Raw genomic sequence first — 21028 nt, forward strand, 5'->3', positions numbered from 1 at the left:
AGCCACCAGGGAAGCCCAAAAGAATGTATAGTTGCATAGAGAATTGATAGTAAATTAAATAAGAAAAAAACCCAGGTTATAAAACAAAACTCAAGGGTCTTCCCTGGTGGCTCAGTGGTAAAGAATCTGCCTGCCATGCAGGAGACACAGATTCGATACCTGGTCTGGGAAGATCCCACCGGCCGTGGAACAACTAAACCTATGGGCCACAACTACTGAAGCCCAAAGTCTGTGCTCTGCAAGAAGAGGGCCCACCACAGTGAGAAGCCCATGCACCGCAACTGGAGAGTAACCCCCCTGCTCGCCACAACTAGAGAAAAAGCCTATGCAGCAAGGAAGACCCAGCACAGCCAAATAAATAAATAAACTATTAAAAAAAAAAAAAAAACCAGAAACATGTTCATTAAATATTAACTGTGGTGTTACCTTTGAATGATAGTATTATGGATGATTTTCATTTGCTTTTTGCTTTTCTTCCTATATTAAAAATGTGCAGTACTTTTATTAAAGGAAAAACTGTACAACTGTTAATTTCATATTGTAAACATTAAAACAAATCTAGAGAAAAATATGACATTTGACTCTAGTATTAATAGCACAGTCAACATTAAAATGTTTCATTTTTCTCTTCATATAATAAAGGGAATATAAGCACTTGGGATTTTATACTTCTTTATCTTGAGACTTGAATCACCTTTTGAAAATTATTTCCATTTTGACAGCAATAACTTAATATTGCTGTATGAAAAAACATACTAAATTTGACATCTGTTTTGTTGTTTTATTAAAAGTATTTTTCCTGCAGGTTAGCTGTTAATGACATTTTTTTAATGTCTTTAAATAACTTAAAACAGATGTAGTTTGTAATAACATAATGGTGTTTTGTTGTATCTTGAACTAAAGACAAAAATAACAAAAATTCAAAAACATTAGGGACTTAGAGAAGCATAGGAACTTGTTACATGTAACCATTGCAAATGGAGTTTTAAGTCTTGTCTGCTTTAATTTAAATTTATATCATTGAACTTAAAAATGTATATTATTGAGACCTGATTGTATATTACTTTATTACTCCATTACTAGAAAATAATTTTGAAAATAATGTACAGAACTAATACATTAATGGAGTGTTTAAAATTACCAATAATTTATGATATGTACAATTAAATATGTTCCATTTAGTGTCATATGCTTAAGTCCAAACTGTTAGCCTGCTTAAACTGTATTTATTTTTAAAAGAAACTCCATACCTCTGTGCTGGGTCTTTGTTGCTTTGCACAGGCTTTTTCTAGTTGTGGAGGGCAGGGGTCCTCTTGGCTGTGGTGTGTCGGCTTCTCACGGCAGTGGCTTCTCTCGTTGCAGAGCACAGGCTCTAGGCACAGGGGCTTCAGTAATTGTAGCACGTGGGCCCAGTTGTAGCAGCGTGTGGGTTCTTGGACAGGCAGGCTTCAATTATTATGGCATACAGGCTTAGTAGCTGCAGCTCGCAGGTCTAGACCATGGGCTCAGTAATCGTGGTGCATGGGCTTAGTTATTCTGTGGCATGTGGGATCTTCCTGGACGATGGATCAAACCGTGTTGCCTGCATTGGCAGATAGATTCTTAACCACTGGACCTCTGGGGAAGTCCTTAAATTATATTTAATTTATAACCCTTTATCTTGAGTAGTAAAATAATTTGGCATTCAGTCTGTGACACTTTTTTCTGTTGTCCACAGGTAAAAACAGAATAAAATTCCCAAATGAAATTTTATCTAGCATTCAGTGTAGTCCCTTCCGTAGCCATCGTTTGGGGAGTGTTCTTGAAAATAAGCCACAAATTTAAAAATATTGGTTTAAAACAAATTGTTTCTATTGCTTACTTGTGAAATAATATAACAACTGAGGCTCTTTTCCCTAGAGATAAGACTTGGGATGTTCATGAGTATTTGAATAGTCTTTTTGAAGAATTAAAATCTTGGAGAGATGTATATTGGCGCTTGTGGGGAACAGTCAACTGGCTAACTTGTTCAAGATGTTATCAGGTGAGTTTTTTTTTTTAATATCCTGTTTTGTAACCACTGAGAGCAGGCTCTTTTGACATATGCTATTTAATTAGTTAGGATGTGTTTGTACAATATCTGACATCTTTTTAAGAAACTAGTGGCAGAAACAATGGTGCTATTAAACATTGCTTGCATCTGACCTCATTTCTCTTACTGTGATCTTCCTCTTTTTTATTTCCATTGCTGAAACAATCAATGACTTGATGAATTTTTATAAAGCCAACAGGTTTTTAAGTGATAGAATTCATTTTTTTCAATAGAAAAAAGATACAGGATTCTTGTTGCCTTTCATTGATTTCCAGCCGAACTGTTTCTCTGTTAGCCCATAAGTTTCTTTAGAAATTCAGAAACACCTTTGCAGATAGGATGCTACTGAGATGTGCCCTATTAATATTAATATTATATTAATATTAATAACATTGTTATTAATAATCATGTTACCAAAAATGTTTTGTCCACTTCTTCTAAATGAAGGCTTAAAAGCACAAGAAAACTTGCAATTTGAAGGTATTTATAATAAATCCTTTTATAAAATAATTAGATCTTTATTGGTCACAATCATTCCTAATTAGTCTTATGTATAAATTCAGAGTGTTCTGCATAAAATATTTTATGAATCCTGTAGGTCTCCCCGCCTCCTCACTTGGATACTCATTTTCAGTAGAGTAAGGCAGCACCGAGAGCAGCTTATTACAACCATCAGAGTGACATTTTTTTCAAACTGTTTCTTCCCAGTGACTCTGTATGTCCTCCCAGTTTTTAAAAGCTTGATTTATTGAAGTATAATTTACATACAGTAAAATGTATCCTTTTTGTGAGGTTTGACAAACTCATACAGTTGTATAGCTACCACCACAATCAAAGCATAGACTACTTCTGTCATCCTTAAAAATTCCCTTGTGGCTGGTTTTAGTCAGTTCTTGTCCCATCTCAGCCTCTGATCTGTTTACTGTCTCTGTAATTTTGACTTTTCCAGAATGTCATATAAATAGAATCATACAGTATTTAGCTTTTTGAGTCTATTTTATGTAGCATAATGTATTTGAAATTTATTCACATTGTTGTATCTGCCCATTTGTTCCTTTTTAGCCTTGGGTAGTAGCTCATCAGAGGAATATACTACAGTATGTTTATCCACTTACCAGTGGAGGACTGCAGGTGGTTCTAGTTTGGGGCCATTATGAAGAAAGCATCTATAAACATTCCCATACAGGCTTTCATGTGAATATGTTTCTCTTGAGTATTTACCTAGAAATAGGATTGTTGGGTTGTATGGTAAATGTAAACTTAACATTTATACCATGCCTAACAGTTTCCCAAAGTCCCTGAACCACTTTTTATCCTTTCCAGCTATGTATAGGCGGAGAAGGCAATAGCACCCCACTCCAGTACTCTTGCCTGGAAAATCCCATGGACAGAGGGGCCTGGTGGGCTGCAGTCCATGGGGTTGCTAAGAGTCAGACAGGACTGAGTGACTTCACTTTCACCTTTCACTTTCATGCATTGGAGAAGGAAATGGCAACCCACTCCAGTGTTCTTGCCTGGAGAATCCCAGGGATGGGGTAGGCTGGTGGGCTGCCGTCTATGGGGTCACACAGAGTCGGACATGACTGAAGCAACTTAGCAGCAGCAGCAGCAGCAGCAGCAGCTACGTATAGGAGTTCCAATTGCCCCATATCTTTTCTAACACTTGATATTGTCAGGTTGGTTTGGGTGTTTTTTTTTTTTCCTACTTAATAGGTATATAGTTGTCCTCTCCACAATGGAGTGTCACTTATAATCAAAGATATCAGGCTCCTAAAACCTGATATGTTTAGCATGTCAGACTGCAGAAAATTTGAAGGATTTTTTTCCCCTTCAAAGCAAATTGAATATTGATTTATAATATTTAATATTTATTACAGAGAGTTTATAAACTCATAAAAGTTTGTATGCAAATACTTTGTATGAGTATGCACCTTATAGCTTTTACCAGACTCAAAAAATTTTAATTGAAAGCTATTATTTGAAAATCATAATTGGAACTAACTGCTAAGAATTCTGAATTACAGACTATCTTTTGTGTTCAAGATCAGTGCTTAAAATTGTTCATTTTATTTTCTTTATTTTACCAACTTACAAATGTATTAGTCTTATAATTAAACATCAGTAAGTTTTTCACGAGTGATTCAGTTACTCCATGTTTATCATAGATAGAGTGATATTAAGCATTTACCTTAAAAAATATGTCCAAGAATAAGGGAGGCAAAATTTTATTTAATTTTTTCCATTGGAAAACCTCTTTTGTGATTGGCTAATTATAAAATTAGATATACATCAAGATCAATTTAACTCCTCTGAAATTCAAATAACGTTTTTGATTTTGCTTTTTAATAGCTTTGTTGAGGTATTATTACATTGCCATAAAATTCATTCATTTTAAGTGTACAATTTACTGATCTTAAATAAATTTGGAATTGTGCAGCCATCACCACCATCCAACTTTAGTACATTTCCATCACCCCCAAAAGATCCCTTGCATCCATTTGCATCCACTCCCCAACCTAGTCTTACTTCTAACCCCAGGCATCCACACATCTGCGTTCTAGCTCTAGAGATGTGCCTTTTCTGTATATTTTATGTGATGGAACATACAGTATGTGGTCTTGAGTATTTTTGAGATGTATAATTTCACTGTGGGAATAGTACTTGCTTTTGTGTGTTTCTTTTTTTCAGACGTTTCTGTGCATAGAGTTTTCACACTGTCAGTACCACTCAGAGACAGTGATTTATCCTACTGCAGGAAGTTCGCTGAGTACTGTTGGCACTGGAATTTATCCCTGCTGTAACCAAAAGGTTCTTCGATTTGACCCCACTCAGCTTACAAAGGTAGATTTTGAAGGTTGCTGTTTGGTAATTACAGTACTTATTAACATTTTGTATTTAAATATTTTCCTCTTTTATTGTTTTTAAAATGTAAATATACATTCATGTAGAAAAGATTTAACTACACAGGGAAGTGTAGTAAAAAGTAGAAATCTCATTTCATACCACTCCCTCATTCTACTTCTCTTCTTAAAGATAACCACTGTTCACAACTTCCCTTAAGACTTTGTTTTATACATTTTAGACACAAACTAAATGTTTTTCACATTGGAAATAGAATCAGACTGTTCATCTTATTCTGTAATTTGCCTTTTTCACTTAACAGTGTACCTAGGTGATAATTCTGTATAAACTGCTGTGTAGACTGTGTAGGGGTTAGGCTAGAGATGATGATTTGTAAGTCTTCTTGTAAATGAGTGATCATTGAAACCAACAGGTGTAGGTGAGCATAAAATGGGCCTGGGGGAGGGTGATACTGGCTTACGCTATCATTTTCATAAACCTCAGTCACCTCCCCATGTAATATTGTTCTTTGGACTTTACTTCCATCACCAGTCACATACACACCTGGGTGTTGTTTTCACTTTGGCTCCATCTCTTAATTCTTCCTGGAGTTATTTTTCCACTTTTTTCCAGTAGCATACTGGGCACTGGCCAACCTGGGGAGTACATCTTTCAGTGTCATAGCTTTTTGCCTTTTCATACTGTTCGTGGGGTTCTCGAGGCAAGAATACTGAAGTGGTTTGCCATTCCCTTTTCCAGTGGACCATGTTTTGTCAGAACTCTCCACCATGACCCGTCCATCTTGGGTGGCCCTACACAGCACAGCTCATAGTTTCATTGAATTAAACAAGGCTGTGGTCCATGCAGTTTGATTAGTTTTCTGTGATTGTGGTTTTCATTCTGTCTGCCATCTGACAGATAAAGACAAGAGGCTTGTGGAAGCTTTCTGATGGGAGAGACTGACTGTGGGAAACTAAGAAAAGCAGAAGATATTAAGAAGAGGTGACAAGAATACACAGAAGAACTATTAAAAACACATCTTCATGACCCTTTAACCATGGTGGTGGTGTGATCACTCATCTAGAGCCAGACGTCCTGGAATGCGAAGTCAAGTGGGTCTTAGGAAGCTTCACTATGAACAAAGCTAGTGGAGGTAATGGAATTCCAGCTGAGCTATTTCAAATCCTAAAGGATGGTGCTATGAAAGGGCTGCACTCAATATGCCAACAAATTTGGGAAACTCAGCAGTGGCCACAGGACTGGAAAAGGTCCGTTTTCATGCCAAACCCAAAGAAAGGCAATGCCAAAGAACGTTCAAACTACCACACAATTGCACTCATCTCACACACTAGCAAAGTACTGCTAAAAATTTTCCAAGCCAGGCTTCAACAGTACATGAACCGTGAACTCCCAGATGTTCAAGCTGGATTTAGAAAAGGCAGAGGAACCAGAGATCAAATTGCCAACATCTGTTGGATCATCAAAAAAGCAAGAGAGTTCCAGAAAAACATCTACTTTATTGATTATGCTAAAGCCTTTGACTGTGTGGATCACAATAAACTCTGGAAAATTCTTAAAGAGTTGGGAATACCAGACCATCTGACCTGCCTCCTGAGAAATCTGTATGCAGGTCAGGAAGCAACAGTTAGAAGCGGACTTGGAACAACAGACTAGTGCCAGATTGGGAAAGGAGTATGTCAAGGCTGTATATGGTCACCCTGCTTATTTAATTTATATGCAGAGTACATCATGAGAAACGCTGGACTGGAAGAAGCACAAGCTGGAATCAAGATTGCCGGGAGAATTATCAGTAACCTCAGATATGCAGATGACACCACCCTTATGGCAGAAAGTGAAGAAGAACTAAAAAGCCTGTTGATGAAAGTGAAAGAGGAGAGTGAAAAAGCTGGCTAAAACTCAACATTCAGAAAACGAAGATCATGACATCCAGTCCCATTACTTCATGGCAAATAGATGGATAAACAGTGGAAACAGTGACAGACTTTATTTTGGGGGGCTCCAAAATCACTGCTGATGGTGACTGCAGCCATGAAATTAAAAGACACGTGCTCCTTGGAAGGAAAGCTATGACCAACCTACACAGCATATTAAAAAGCAAAGACATTACTTTGCCAACAAAGGTCTGTCTAGTCAAGGCTTTAGTTTTTCTAGTACACGTATGGATGTGAGATTTGGACTATAAAGAAAGCTGAGTGCCAAAGAATTGATGCTTTTGAATTGTGTTGAAGAAGACTCCCTTGGACTACAAGGAGATCCAGCCAGTCAATTCTGAAGGAAATCAGTCCTGACTGAATGTTCACTGAAAGGACTGATGCTGAAGCTCAACCTCCAGTACTTTGGCCACTTGATGCGAAGAACTGACTCATTGGAAAAGACCCTGATGCTGGGAAAGATTGAAGGCAGGAGAAGAAGGGGATGACAGAGGATAAGATGGTTGGATGGCATCACCAACTCGATGTACATGAGTTGAGCAAGCTCCGGGAGTCGGTGATGGACAGGAATGCCTGGCACACTACAGTCCATGGAGTCACAAAGAGTTGGATGTGACTGAGTAACTGAACTGAACAGTCATCTCCTATGAGTTATGTTTAAGGAAAAGAAAACTGTGGTTTTTACCATTTTCTAAGACAATCCCCCTAAATAAAGGACTATGTACACAATTATTGAAATAAGTACTCGCAGTCTTTCCTTAAGATTAAAGGTTCTCAAAGAGAAATGGCAAAGGGAGGAAGGAGCTGGTGAATAATTTCCTCAGGAAGCTATAATATGATTCACTCCAGTGAAGATCCAAGGCCTGGATTATTAGCAATTTAATTAAACATTTTGGTAGTTTTCTTGATTAGAATAAAGATTGCTTTTATGAAGGTTATATTTATAGCCACTGATTTAAGGTCCAAGATTACAGATTGACTAGTTTTGCTTTTTTTTTTTTTTAACCTTTACTATATTCATAAACATGCTGGATCAAACAGTGTTTTTTTCCTTTCTGCTGCTGTTGCAGCTAAGTCACTTCAGTCATGTCCGACTCTGTGCAACCCCATAGACGGCAGCCCACCAGGCTCCCCCATCCCTGGGATTCTCCAGGCAAGAACACTGGAGTGGGTTGCCATTTCCTTCTCCAGTGCATGAAAGTAAAAAGTGAAAGTGAAGTCGCTCAGTCATGTCCTACTCTTTGAGACCCTATGGACTGCAGCCTACCAGGCTCCTCCGTCCATGGGATTTTCCAGGCAAGAGTACTGGAGTAGGGTGCCATCGCCTTCTCCGTTCCTTTCTACATATTTTGATTTTTATTTCACACGTATATCTCTATAGTCTGGCATATTGGGCTCTGACTGGTTGAAAATTTTGACTTAGCAATTCTGTAATTTTAAGAACCATCAGAAACTTTTTCTATTTATTTGATCACAAAAATGTATTAAATTATGAACTTCCTCAGAAGACTTTTATACTATCATTAAAGATTTATTTACTATTTATTGCAATTCTAATGTACAGAAAGACTTTATTAAACCACCGATGTGATTTCCTATACACGTCAGTGCCCCAGAAAGATTACTTAGTAATTATTCTTCCTATCATTTAGAACATTGGTTCTCAAACTTTTGCACTCAAGATCTCTAAAAAAATCTTAAAAGCTGAGATTCCTAGAGAGCTTTGTTTCTGTGGGTTATATCTATCTCTATTTACCATTGGAAATTAAAACAGAAAAGGTTAATTTTAATTCATTGAAAAAGAATAATAAGCTCATTACATGTTAGCATATTTTTATGAAAAATAACTATATTTTCCAAAGCAAAAAAATAAGTGAAAATAACACTGACATTTTTTATAACTCTCTTCAATGTCTGAATTAAGAGAAAACAGCTAGATTCCCAGATCTGTTTCTACATTGAATTTGTGGGTAGTCTTTCTTAAAGGCTAGTTGCAATGGGAATCAAAATCAAGGAACTTTTCCTATTCTGCTATCTCAAAATCCACTGATGTGGAACTTTGCTGGACATCTGGTGATTAAGAATCCACCCTTCAATGCAAGTGACAGAGGTTTGATCCCTGGTCAAGGAACTAAGATCCATTATGCCACAGGTCATCTGAGCCTGTGTGTCTCAGCTAGAGAACTCTCACACTCAAAAGCCTGTGCTCCACAACTGGAGAAACCCTCATATGGGGTGTTTCCACACACTGCTATGAAAACCCAGCACAGCCTAAATAAATTAATGTTCCCCAATCTGACCTATGATCCATGTGATCTCAATAAACATCCTAACAGGTTTTTTAAATCAGGAATGTTGCTAAGCTGATTCTAAAATATTTATGGAAATACGAAAGGCCAAGAACAGGTAAGAGACTCTCAAAGAACACAAAGGTAGAAGTACTGGGTTGGCCAAAATGACTTAGCAGGTTTTTCCATAACACCTTAGGGATCGGAAAGAACTTTTTGGCCGACCCAATATCAAAATTTATTGTAAGTCTTGGTGATTATGACAGGGTGACATTGATGAAGATTAAACAGATGGACCAATACAAGAGAATGAAATACACTTGAACTTTGGAAAACACTGATTTGAACTATGTGGGTCCACTTAAACCTGGATTTTTAAAAATAAATATGTACTGTACTATATATATAATATGCAATTGGTTAAATCCATGGATTTTTGTATATATGGGACTCCTAGAACCGTTTCCCCAGAGATACTGGGGAATTCTGTACTTGAAGCTACCTGGATACTTGACTGTGACAGAGGTGACATTACAGAGCAGTGGGCACAGGATAGACTTCCCAGGAAGAGGTACTGGAACATTGGGACATCAAAATGGGGGAAAAATGGTCCAAACTAGTCCCCCAAAAGTCTGTATGTGGAACTTACCTGGTAGTCCAGTGGTTGAGAATCCACCTGCCAAAGCCAGTGACACAGGTTCAATCCCTGGTTGATCCCTGGTCTGGGAACATGTCACATGCCACCGGGCAGCTAAGCCCATGTGCCACAACTACTGAACCTGTGCCCTAGAGTCCATGTTCTGCAACTAGAGAAGCCACCTTAATGAGAAGCCCACGCACCGCAGCTAGAGAGTAGTTCCTGCTTGCTGCGGCTAGAGAAAGCCCACTCGCAGCCATGAAGACCCAATGCAGCCTTAAGTAAATAAATAAATATTTTTTAAAAGCCTATATATGAGGCAAAGCTGATAAAGCTATTAAAAGATAATACCACAAAGGAAGAAATTTTAAATTCAAGTACATTAGCTGCATTAAATAATAAACTGAGGAGACAAGCTCACAGGTGGGACCAGATATTAGCAACATGTAGCTGTAAAAGGCTCATATTAAGATTTTTTAAAACTTGTACAAATTAATAGAAAAAGACAATAAGAACTTCACACAAGGAAGTTCTTCATTGTCCACTAAACATTGAAAGGATCTTAACCTCATTTTTAATTGGGGAAATGCAGATTAAAACCACAGTCAAATACCACTACATGCTCACCAGAATAACTACAATTACCAAGTGTTACCAAGAACGTAGAGTAATGAGCACTTTCATACACTGCTGTTAGTCATTTAATTTGGTGCACATGAGCACTTGTGTATCAGGAAGCATGTTGAAGAATGTTCATAATACTACTACTAAGGATAGTTCCAAACTGGAAACAAGCCACCCACCAACTATGGAATAGATAAGCAAATGATAATTATTCATATAGAGAAATACTGTGCATATATTAATAGTTACATGCAGTAACATGGTTGAATCACAAAAACATAGCATTAAAACAAATGAGACAAAACTAAACTGTAGTGTTTAGAGATGTATCCTTAAGTGGTAAAAGGATAAAAGTAAGGAAGGAAGTACCAAAAAACTTGAGATAGAGGTTATCCTTTGAGAAATAGGAGGTGATTTTGGTTGGGAGTGGCCCTGTGGGAATCCTGGAGTATTGGCAGTATTCTGTTTTTTAGTGTGGATTGTGTTAAGTGGATATTAGTTAAGGTATGCATTTATGTTTCATGCTTTTTTCTGTATAAGTAATATTTTTTCTTAAGAAAAAGTTGTAAACTCGTTCATGGGATGGTGTGACAGAGCAAAAAAGAACAGAAACCATTATCTTTAAAGGAATGTTTCTATAATGAACCAGCCTCTCAGATTTAGTCTTTTACACAACAGGGTTGTAAAGTAAAGGACCATATGGTTACTCTTCGTGATCAAGGTGAAGGTGAAGATTTGCTGTCCTGTCCAACTGCCAAAATACTGGATGATCTGCACAAACACAAAGATGTCATCCTTGTGCCTTTTGCTAGAGATACAATTAGGTGAGGTGAGGGAAACCCTGTACTGTAGCTTTATTCATTCAGTGGTTCCCATCCTAGAATCTTCTACCCCTAGTGCTTCCCCAAATCAGTAATGGGTAGTCCTTAAGTAGTTTGTGTTATTTCAGAAAGCCTAATTGAAATTGTGTTAGCTTACAATAAGAGCAAGCATGTATTTATTTGATAGGGGGGAAAAATATTGGAAGTCCAAGGGGAAGAGAAACTAATAATAGGAGTTCCTGGTGACTGAAAAGATGAAGCCCACAATCCAGTTTTTGAGGGTTTTAAAAAGTGTTCCTAAGTTACTTGAGACCATCTTAGCTTGACTGATTGAACTAGAAAAAAATTGATGGTTGCAACAAGTTATCTTTGCATGGATTTGAACTTCTTAGATTTAGTAATTAATGCAGTCACTTCCATCATTCTGCAGTTGCAGTGGACTATCAGGTTGGGGGTAGGAGGACCCTCTAACAAAAGCTGTTCTCAAAGTAGTATCCACTATTGTAGCCTGTTTTACCACCTGGCCGGTATGATGCTTGAGTGTAAGTGGTGCTCCCCCCATATGGGGCGACTTCTGCTGGGGGAATCACGAGATGCATTAAGAAATGTAAATGTTGAATGGCACACCTTATACTTAAAAACTATATTTCTGAAGAACAGTTTATAGAACATTTGCAGTTAAAGCAGTATTGTTTGCATTTAAATTCTTAAGAAATTGGGGCATTCCCTGGTTGTCCTATGGTTAGGACTCTGCGTTTTCATTACTGGGTACGATGCAGGCAAAAAAAAGAAAGAGCTTAAGAAATTAGACACTTCTTCCTAAAATGTCTTTTTCTTTAAAGTGATTCTGGTGGTCCCTGCGATGAAAAGGGTCTAGACTGTGATGTTTTACTGGAGCCAAATACACCATGGGGCCCCAAGAGTGGGGAGCTTAATGCTGTAAGTAGCTTGTTTCATTTATTCTTTATTTATAAAAACAACTGATGATATTTAATCTTTGACAGAAATATGATCGGTTTAAATTAATACTGCAATTTTCATTAATAGACATTTACTGACTATCATAACAAAGTGTTATGCTGAATTAACAGGACTATAAGGCTGATATTTTCCTTGCCCTCAAAGAATTAATAATCAAATTTTGGAGGAAAATATAGTCTTCAGGGTTTATTATGGACAAATAGTAATTTGCAGAATAAAGATCATATGAATGGGGTATTTTATCCCCTCTTAGTCCTATAAACTTTTTTGGTGTAAAATTCTCTTTTTTAAAATTGTATTCAGTAATGCATTTAGTTTTTCCAAGGTTTCAAAACTGAGATGTTTTTAAGGTGATTGAAAAGCTTTGATGCGTTTGATTCCTGTGACTAACAGCCAGGGAGTCTCTCTTTACCTGAGAATGTCCTGTCTTTGTGTTAGTTGAAGTAGCATTTACCTAAGAAAGTAAAATATTCCATGTAAAATGTTCTATAAGCTTCAGATCACTATTAGTGTTTAATTATTGACATTTATTTATAAATTGTATATAAAATAGCAAATTAAATTTCTTGAATATCCATATATATATGGCTCCTTAATTTAATATAAAATGTAAACATTAAAAAGTGAAATAATTAACAAAATAACATTATGTTATCTCTGTATGTGATTTATTTGTTCTTTAGAAATTAGGAAATGTTGATTTTTTTTTCTTTTTTTGTAGACATACACATCTTTCTCTATACAGGGAATATAAAAAATTGTACTATATCATTTTTAGATGAGATATTTCACCCTAGAAGGGAGCCATACTTGTAACTTTCTCTAACTCTTCTACAATATCCACATGAAAATAAGGAGCTGCAATCTTAAGTATTAATCTCTTATTTGGCTTTTTTTATAGTTCTTATCACTGAAAAACTGGACTCTGCAGCTGGTAAGTGAGCAACTACATTTCACTTTCATAAATCTTTTTCCCTACATCAAAGTTTAGTTTAATAGAATCTTATAAGTATCTTATTTTATAGTGAAGCGAGTGAAGTAAAAGTCGCTCAGTCATGTCCGACTCTTTGTGACTCCATGGACTATACAGTCCATGGAATTCTCTAGGCCAGAATACTGGAGAGGATAGGCTTTCCCTTCTCCAGAGGATCTTCCCAACCCAGGGATCAAATCCAGGTCTCCTGCATTGCAGGCAGATTCTTTACCAACTGAGCTTTGTAGAAAACCCTTATTTTATAGGTGTTAGTTAAATGTATAGCATCCTTTTCAGCATCTATAATTTCACATTTACTAAAAATATCGTTGGCTTCCCTCATCGCTCAGTTGGTAAAGAATACACCTGCAATGCAGGAGACCCCAGTTTGATTCCTGGGTTGGGGAGAACGGATAGGCTACCCACTCCAGTATTTTTGGGCTTCCCTTGTGGCTTAGCTGGTAAAGAATCCGCTTGCAGGGCGGGAGATCTGGGTTTGATCCCTGGGTTGGGAAGATCCCCTGGAGAAGGGAAAGGCTATCCACTCCAGTATTCTGGCCTGAATAATTCCATGGACTTGTAAAACAGACATATACTCCATTATCTGGCTGCATAACCCATAAGTTTTCTTAAAGGAGTTTTTTGAAAAGTCACTTGCAAGTCACATTTAGAATATTGAACAAAACAACAAATCAATTAAGTTCCATTTATTTGGATGGTTGATTGACTTACTGTTTTTTCTTGCCTGTTTGCCATTACTATGCCATCTGCCACCAGTATTCATAAGAATGGAATAGAAATTGGTATCAGTGATAACAGGAGGGTGGCTGGATGCACGAAACTGATGTGGATATGTTTAATCCAAGACCACATTCACCCAGAGAGTGTGCACATGTACTTATTTGTTGTTTAGTTGCTAAGTCATGTCTGACTCTTTTTCAACCTCAGGGACTGTAGCCCACCAGGCTCCTCTGTCCATGGGATTTCCCAGGCAAGAACACTGGAGTGGGTTGCCATTTCTCTCCCCATTGCTTGTTTATGAGACTACATTAATATTGACAATTATTGTATTTTAACTTAATTTTAATAATCAAGGAAAATATTTTCAGTTGAGAAATAGGGTTGCAGTTCAGCAAATACTAAGTACCTATAATGTGCCCATCACTCTGCTAGAATCTATGAAAATAGTAAATTTTCTAAATATTTCTTATAATGTTATCCTGTCTTAAATGTAGAAATTCTTGGATCCATTTCCCAAATGTGCTAGGCAGTGGTCATTTTATCAGTTTTTGTTTGGCGCATTCATCCAGAATAAGTAGATAAATGTGTTTGGAAGAATTCATTGGTGATGTGATAAAATAAAATTTTAATAAGGTATGTTTTGCTTTTTATTTTAGAAACAACAGTCATTATTTTCCGAAGAAGAAGAATATACCACTGGGTCTGAGGTCACTGAAGATGAAGTTGGAGATGAAGAAGAAGTATCCAAGAAACAGAGTATGGATTTCTAAGTTGAAACTCATCTCACTTTTATAAGGAGGCTATATCCTGAAGGATTTAACGCAAGGGATGAGGAAGGGGCTTTATAAGTCTACATGCTAGGTTACAATGTGGAAAAAATAATAGAGGCTTCATCAAGATTCTCTAACCCTGACACTAACACAGAACACTCATAAAGTTATTTTTAAAAAGTGTGGTATACTAAGAAATAATCCTCCGAGTTTTCGTTTCAGGTATAACTTAATGGGTTTCTCATAATGTGTGACTACATCAGTATCCCTGAGATGATTTGAAATGCCAATCAAATGAAGCATTAGATAATAGTCATCAAAGTATGATTTTTTTTAACAATTAAAAAAACATTATTTTATACAACTGTAAAATGAACTTGTATCAAAATTTTTTAAATCATTAGAGTTAAAATCAGAGAACTAGCAGAGAAAAGTTAGGGTTGCTGCCAAGTTGCTTCAGTCGTGTCCGACTCTGTGCGACCCCATTGACGGCAACCCACCAGGCTCCTTCGTCCCTGGGATTCTCCAGGCAAGAACACTGGAATGGGTTGCCATTTCCTTCTCCAATGCATGAAAGTGGAAAATGAAAGTGCACTCAGTTGTGTCTGACTCTTAGCGACCCCATGGACTGCAGCCTACCAGGCTCCTCCATCCATGGGATTTTCCGGGCAACAGTACTAGAGTGGGGTGCCATTGCCTTCTCCCAAAAGTTAGGGTTAGGGTTAGGCATTTGACGACTCAGGTATTTATAGGCATTTGAAAAAAGAATGTTAAAAAAAAGATTGCAAATTAGATACAAAACTGATTAATGTTCTACAGGGTAGCAAATCCATAGTCTTTGGGGTTATCTTTCCTATTAGAAATAATTTGCATTTCTTTTTTTAAAAATAAATTCATTTATTTTAATTGGAGGTTAATTACTTTACAATATTGTATTGGTTTTGCCATACATCACCATGAATCCACCTTGGGTGTACACGTGTTCCCCATCCCGAAACCCCTCCCACCTCCCTCCCCGTACCATCCCTCTGGGTCATCCCAGTGCACCAGCCCCAACCAGTATCATGCATTGAACTTGGACTGCCGATTCGTTTCATATATGATATTATACATGTTTCAATGCCATTTCCCCAAATCATCCCACCCTCTCTCTCTCCCACAGAGTCCAAAAGACTGTTCTATACATCTGTGTCTCTTTTGCTGTCTCGCATACAGGGTTATCATTACCATCTTTCTAAATTCCATATATATGTGTTAGCATACTGTATTGGTGTTTTTCTTTCTGGCTTACTTCACTCTGTATAATAGGCTCCAGTTTCATCCACCTCATTAGAACTGATTCAAATGTATTCTTCTTAATGGCTGAGTAATATTCCATTGTGTATATGTACCACAGCTTTCTTATCCATTCATCTGCTGATGGACATCTAGGTTGCTTCCATGTCCTGGCTATTATAAACAGTGCTGCGATGAACATTGGGGTACACGTGTCTCTTTCAATTCTGGTTTCCTTGGTGTGTATGCCCAGCAGTGGGATTGCTGGATCGTATAGCAGTTCTATTTCCAGTTTTTTAAGGAATCTCCATACTGTTCTCCATAGTGGCTGTACTAGTTGCATTCCCACCAACAGTGTAAGAGGGTTCCCTTTTCTCCACACCCTCTCCAGCATTTATTGCTTGTAGACTTTTGGATCGCAGCCATTCTGACTGGCGTGAAATGGTACCTCATTGTGGTTTTGATTTGCATTTCTCTGATAATGAGTGATGTTGAGCGTCTTTTCATGTGTTTGTTAGCCATCTGTATGTCTTCTTTGGAGAAATGTCTGTTTAATACTTTGGCCCACTTTTTGATTGGGTCGTTTATTTTTCTGGAGTTGAGCTGCAGGAGTTGCTTGTATATTTTTGAGATTAGTTGTTTGTCAGTTGCTTCATTTGCTATTATTTTCTCCGAAGGCTGTCTTTTCACCTTGCTTATAGTTTCCTTTGTTGTGCAGAAGCTTTTAAGTTTAATTAGGTCCCATTTGTTTATTTTTGCTTTTATTTCCAATATTCTGGGAGGTGGGACATAGAGGATCCTGCTGTGATTTATGTCGGAGAGTGTTTTGCCTATGTTCTCCTCTAGGAGTTTTATAGTTAGACACAAAAATTTGCATGGTTACATGAAACTTCACAGCATCTAGGCTTTAATCAATAGACATTTTTCTCTTTATGTATTACTATATTTCACTTGCTTGTATGTACTTTGTTAAAGATTTTTTATTAGTGCTCATGAGGGATATTTGCCTGTAGTTTTTTTATGATGTCATCTTCAAATTCTGTTATCAGGTTAATACTGACCTCATAAAATCAGTTGGAAAATGTTCACTACCTTTTTCTGAAAGAATCTGTGTAGTATTTGTATTCTTTGGCCCTCAAATGTATGATAAAATTTAGCAGTGAAGTCATTTGGGCCTGGAGTTTTCTTTATAGGAAGGTTTTTAACTATGAATTCAGCGTCTTTTATTAATATAGTGCTATTCAAGTTTTCTATTTCTTCTTAAACGAAGATCATGGCATCCGGTCCCACCACTTCATGGGAAATAGATGGGGAAACAGTGGAAACAGTGTCAGACTTTATTTTTCTGGGCTCCAAAATCACTACAAATGGTGACTGCAGCCATGAAATTAAAAGACACTTACTCTTTGGAAGGAAAGTTACGACCAACCTAGATAGCATATTGAAAAGCAGACATTACTTTGCCAACAAAGGTTCGTCTAGTCAAGGCTATGGTTTTTCCTGTGGTCATGTATGGATGTGAGAGTTGGACTGTGAAGAAGGCTGAGTGCCGAAGAATTGATGCTTTTGAACTGTGGTGTTGGAGAAGCCTCTTGAGAGTCCCTTGGACTGCAAGGAGATCCAACCAGTCCTTTCTGAAGGAGATCAGCCCTGGGATTTCTTTGGAAGGAATGATGCTAAAGCTGAAACTCCAGTCCTTTGGCCACCTCATGCGAAGAGTTGACTCATTGGAAAAGACTCTGATGCTGGGAGGGATTGGGGGCAGGAGGAGAAGGGAACGACAGAGGACGAGATGGCTGGATGGCATCACTGACTCGATGGACGTGAGTCTGAGTGAACTCCGGGAGTTGGTGATGGACATGGAGGCCTGGCGTGCTGCGATTCATGGGGTCCCAAAGAGTCAGACACGACTGAGCGACTGATCTGATCTGATCTGATCTGATTTCTTCTTAAATTTGTTTTGACTTCTTTCAAGGAATATGTCCATTTTATCCAAATTGTCATTGTCAGATTTATTAGCATGAGGTTGCTCATAGTATTTTCTTATCCTTTTCTATCTGAAGGATCTCTGATGATGTCCCTCTTTCATTCGTGGTATTGTTAATTTGTGTTTTATATTCCTTTTTTCTTGATAAGTTTAGCTACAGGTTTATTAGTTTTATTGATCTTTTCCAGGAACCAGCTTTTGATTTCATAGACTTTCTCTGTAGTTTGTCTATTTTATATTTCATTGATTTTCAGTCTTATATTTACTGTTTCCTTCCTTGAACTTACTTTGGACTTAATTTCCTCTTTTTTCTAGTTTCTTAATGTGGAAACTTGAATCACTGATTTTTTTCTTTCTTTTCTAGTATAAGCATTTAAAACTATAAGACTCACTCTAAACACTGCTTTTTAAGTATTTCTCACAGATTTTGGTATGTCTTGTTTTCATTTATATTTAGTACAAAATATTTTCTAATTTCCCTCATGATTTTGTCTTTGACCCATGTATTGCTCAGTAATGTGTTTAATTTCCAAATATTTTCAGATTTTCTGAATACTTTTCAGTTGTCGATTTCTCATATAATTCCATTGTGATCAAAAAAATGTACTCTCTGTGTTTTCATCTTCTAAGTTTTATTGACACATGTTCCAGATGTGCATGAAAACAGTGTGAATTCTGCTGTTTTTGGTGGAGTAGTCTGTAAATGTAGAGTGAAGTCGGTTTGATTTTCTAGTGCTCATTTTCTGACTACTTGTTCTATCAATTAGTAAGAGATTAGTATTGAAATCTCAAGCTATCATGTTAATTTATGTATTTTTCCTTTCAAGTCTGTCAGCTTTTGCTTTATGTATGGGTTAGAACTTTGTAACTGGGCACATACACAATTATAGTGTATCGACTCTTTTATCATGATATAGTTTCCCAGGTGGCACAGTGGTAAAGAATCTGCCTGCCAATGCAGGAGACTCAGGAGACATGGGTTCAGTCCCTGGTTTGGGACGATCCCCTGGAGTAGGAAATGGCAACTGACTCCAGTATTCTTGACTGGAAAATTCCATAGAGAGAGGAGCCTGATGGATTACCGTCCATGGAGTCTCAAAGAGTCGAGACATGCCTGAGCAGCAGGCATGGCATGGCGTAATGTGTGTTTGAGCTTTGTAACTAGGTATATATACATTTATAGTGTAGATGGAGCCTTCTTTATTTATAGTAGAACTGCTTATCTTAAAGTCTGTTTTGTTTAATTTTAACATAATCACTCTAGATTTGTTTTGTTTACCATTTGAATGACATATCTTTTTCCTATCCTTTTATTTTCAACAGTCGGAGTTTTTAATTTGAAGTATGTATCTTGTAGATAGCATATTGTTGGAAATTGCTTTCTTGTCCAGTTTGACAATCTCTGCATTTTGATTGGACCATTTATTTTATTTATATTTAATGTGTTTATTGATATGGTTGTGTTAGGTTTGCCATTTTGCTATTCATTTTCTAATTGGCTCAAATGTTTTGTTCCTCTGTTTCTCCTTTACTGCTTTTTTTTGTGCTAAGAAAATTTTAGTATATTATTTAAATTATTAGCTTTTTAGTTATATTTCTTTGCATTTGATTGTTCTAAAGATTTCAACATGCCTTTTTAATCTATCACAGTCTACTTAAAGGTAATATGAATTACTCCAGGTAAAATATTAACATAAGAACCTTTAGAGAAGGGAACAAAGAAAAACATATACCTTTAGTCCTTTATATTTACCAACATACTTATCATTTGTGTCTATATCTTTGTTACCATCTGATGTTATTTTCTTTCATTCATTCATTCATGAGTGAAAGTCTCTCAGTGTGTCTGACTCTTTTCGACCCCATGGATTAACCAACTGAGCATGAAGGACTTCTTATTTCCTGTAGTACAAGTATACTGCAAGTGTACTAGTGAATTCTCTTGTTTTTATTCACCTGAAAATGTCTTTATTTTGCTTTTGTTTTTGAAGTACAATTTTCTCAATTTTTAATTCTTGATTAACAACTTTTTTCTTTTAGCACTTCTTTTTAAATTTGGAGGATAATTGCTTTGTAATGTTGTATTGGTTTCTGTCATACAACAGCACTAATCAGCCATAACTGTATAACTATGTATCTGTATATTGCCTTCTTTCAGCACTTTAAATATGTCATTTCAATGTCTTCTGGCCTCCATTGTTTCTGAGAAGTTAGTCCTTGTGATAAAAATTTTCCCCTGTTATGTATGTAATGTATAGTTTTAATCTCTCTGCTTTCAAGATTTATCTTTTTATTTTTGACTTTTAGAAGCTTGACTACGGTATGCCTAGATGTGATTTTCTATGTGTTTATTTGGGACTTGCTGAATTTTTTGAATCTATAAATTGTTATCTTACAATCATTATTTCTTTAAGTATTTTTTGTACCCCTTTCTCACATTTGTTTTCTGGGTCTCCAATACACCTATGGCCTTTTGATATTGTGTCTGAGGCTCTGGGTCCTTTCTTCAGTCATCTCTCCCCCCGATTGGATAATTTCTAATCCTTGACTTCACATTCACTGATTCATTTTTCTGCTATTTCAGATTTTCTTTTGAGCCTATCTGGTACACTTTTTAACTTTTTCATTTCAGTTATACCTTTCAGCTCTAGAATTTCCCCCCTGGTTCTTCTTTTATATTTTCTGTTTATGTGTTGAGATTCTCTCTACCATTTTTCCTTTGAACATATTTGTAACAGTTGCTTTGAAATTATTGTCTCCCAAGTCCAACATGCTGGCCTTCTCAATCTGTTTCTATCAACTGTTTCTTCTGAGTGGATCATACTTATCATTTTCTTTATCTCATGACTTCTGGGTGAAAATTAAATTCTGTAGGTTCACTTCAGTTCAGTTCAGTCGCTCAGTCGTGTCCGACTCTGTGACCCCATGAATTACAGCACACCAGGCCTCCCTGTCCACCACCAACTCCTGGAGTTCACTCAAACTCACGTCCATCGAGTCAGTGATGCCATCCAGCCATCTCATCCGCTGTCGTCCCCTTCTCCTCCTGCCCCCAATCCCTCCCAGC

At 36.9% G+C, this 21028-nt stretch overlaps 1 protein-coding gene across 2 annotated transcripts in view; it reads left to right on the forward strand.

Annotated features, from left to right (window-relative positions):
- Positions 1-21028, forward strand: part of KIAA1841 (KIAA1841 ortholog) — a 60602-nt gene that overhangs the window by 30034 nt on the left and 9540 nt on the right. For both annotated transcript variants that reach the window (XM_010862965.1, XM_010862966.1), the window contains 6 exons: positions 1900-2023; positions 4760-4912; positions 11092-11237; positions 12077-12173; positions 13117-13149; positions 14586-14685. In XM_010862965.1, the coding sequence (XP_010861267.1) occupies positions 1900-2023; positions 4760-4912; positions 11092-11237; positions 12077-12173; positions 13117-13149; positions 14586-14685 (653 nt within the window). The remainder of the gene's footprint in view (positions 1-1899; positions 2024-4759; positions 4913-11091; positions 11238-12076; positions 12174-13116; positions 13150-14585; positions 14686-21028) is intronic.

The sequence above is a fragment of the Bison bison genome, unplaced genomic scaffold, assembly GCF_000754665.1.
Source record: "Bison bison bison isolate TAMUID 2011002044 unplaced genomic scaffold, Bison_UMD1.0 scf7180017864486, whole genome shotgun sequence".
In the NCBI taxonomy this organism is placed as follows: domain Eukaryota; kingdom Metazoa; phylum Chordata; class Mammalia; order Artiodactyla; family Bovidae; genus Bison; species Bison bison.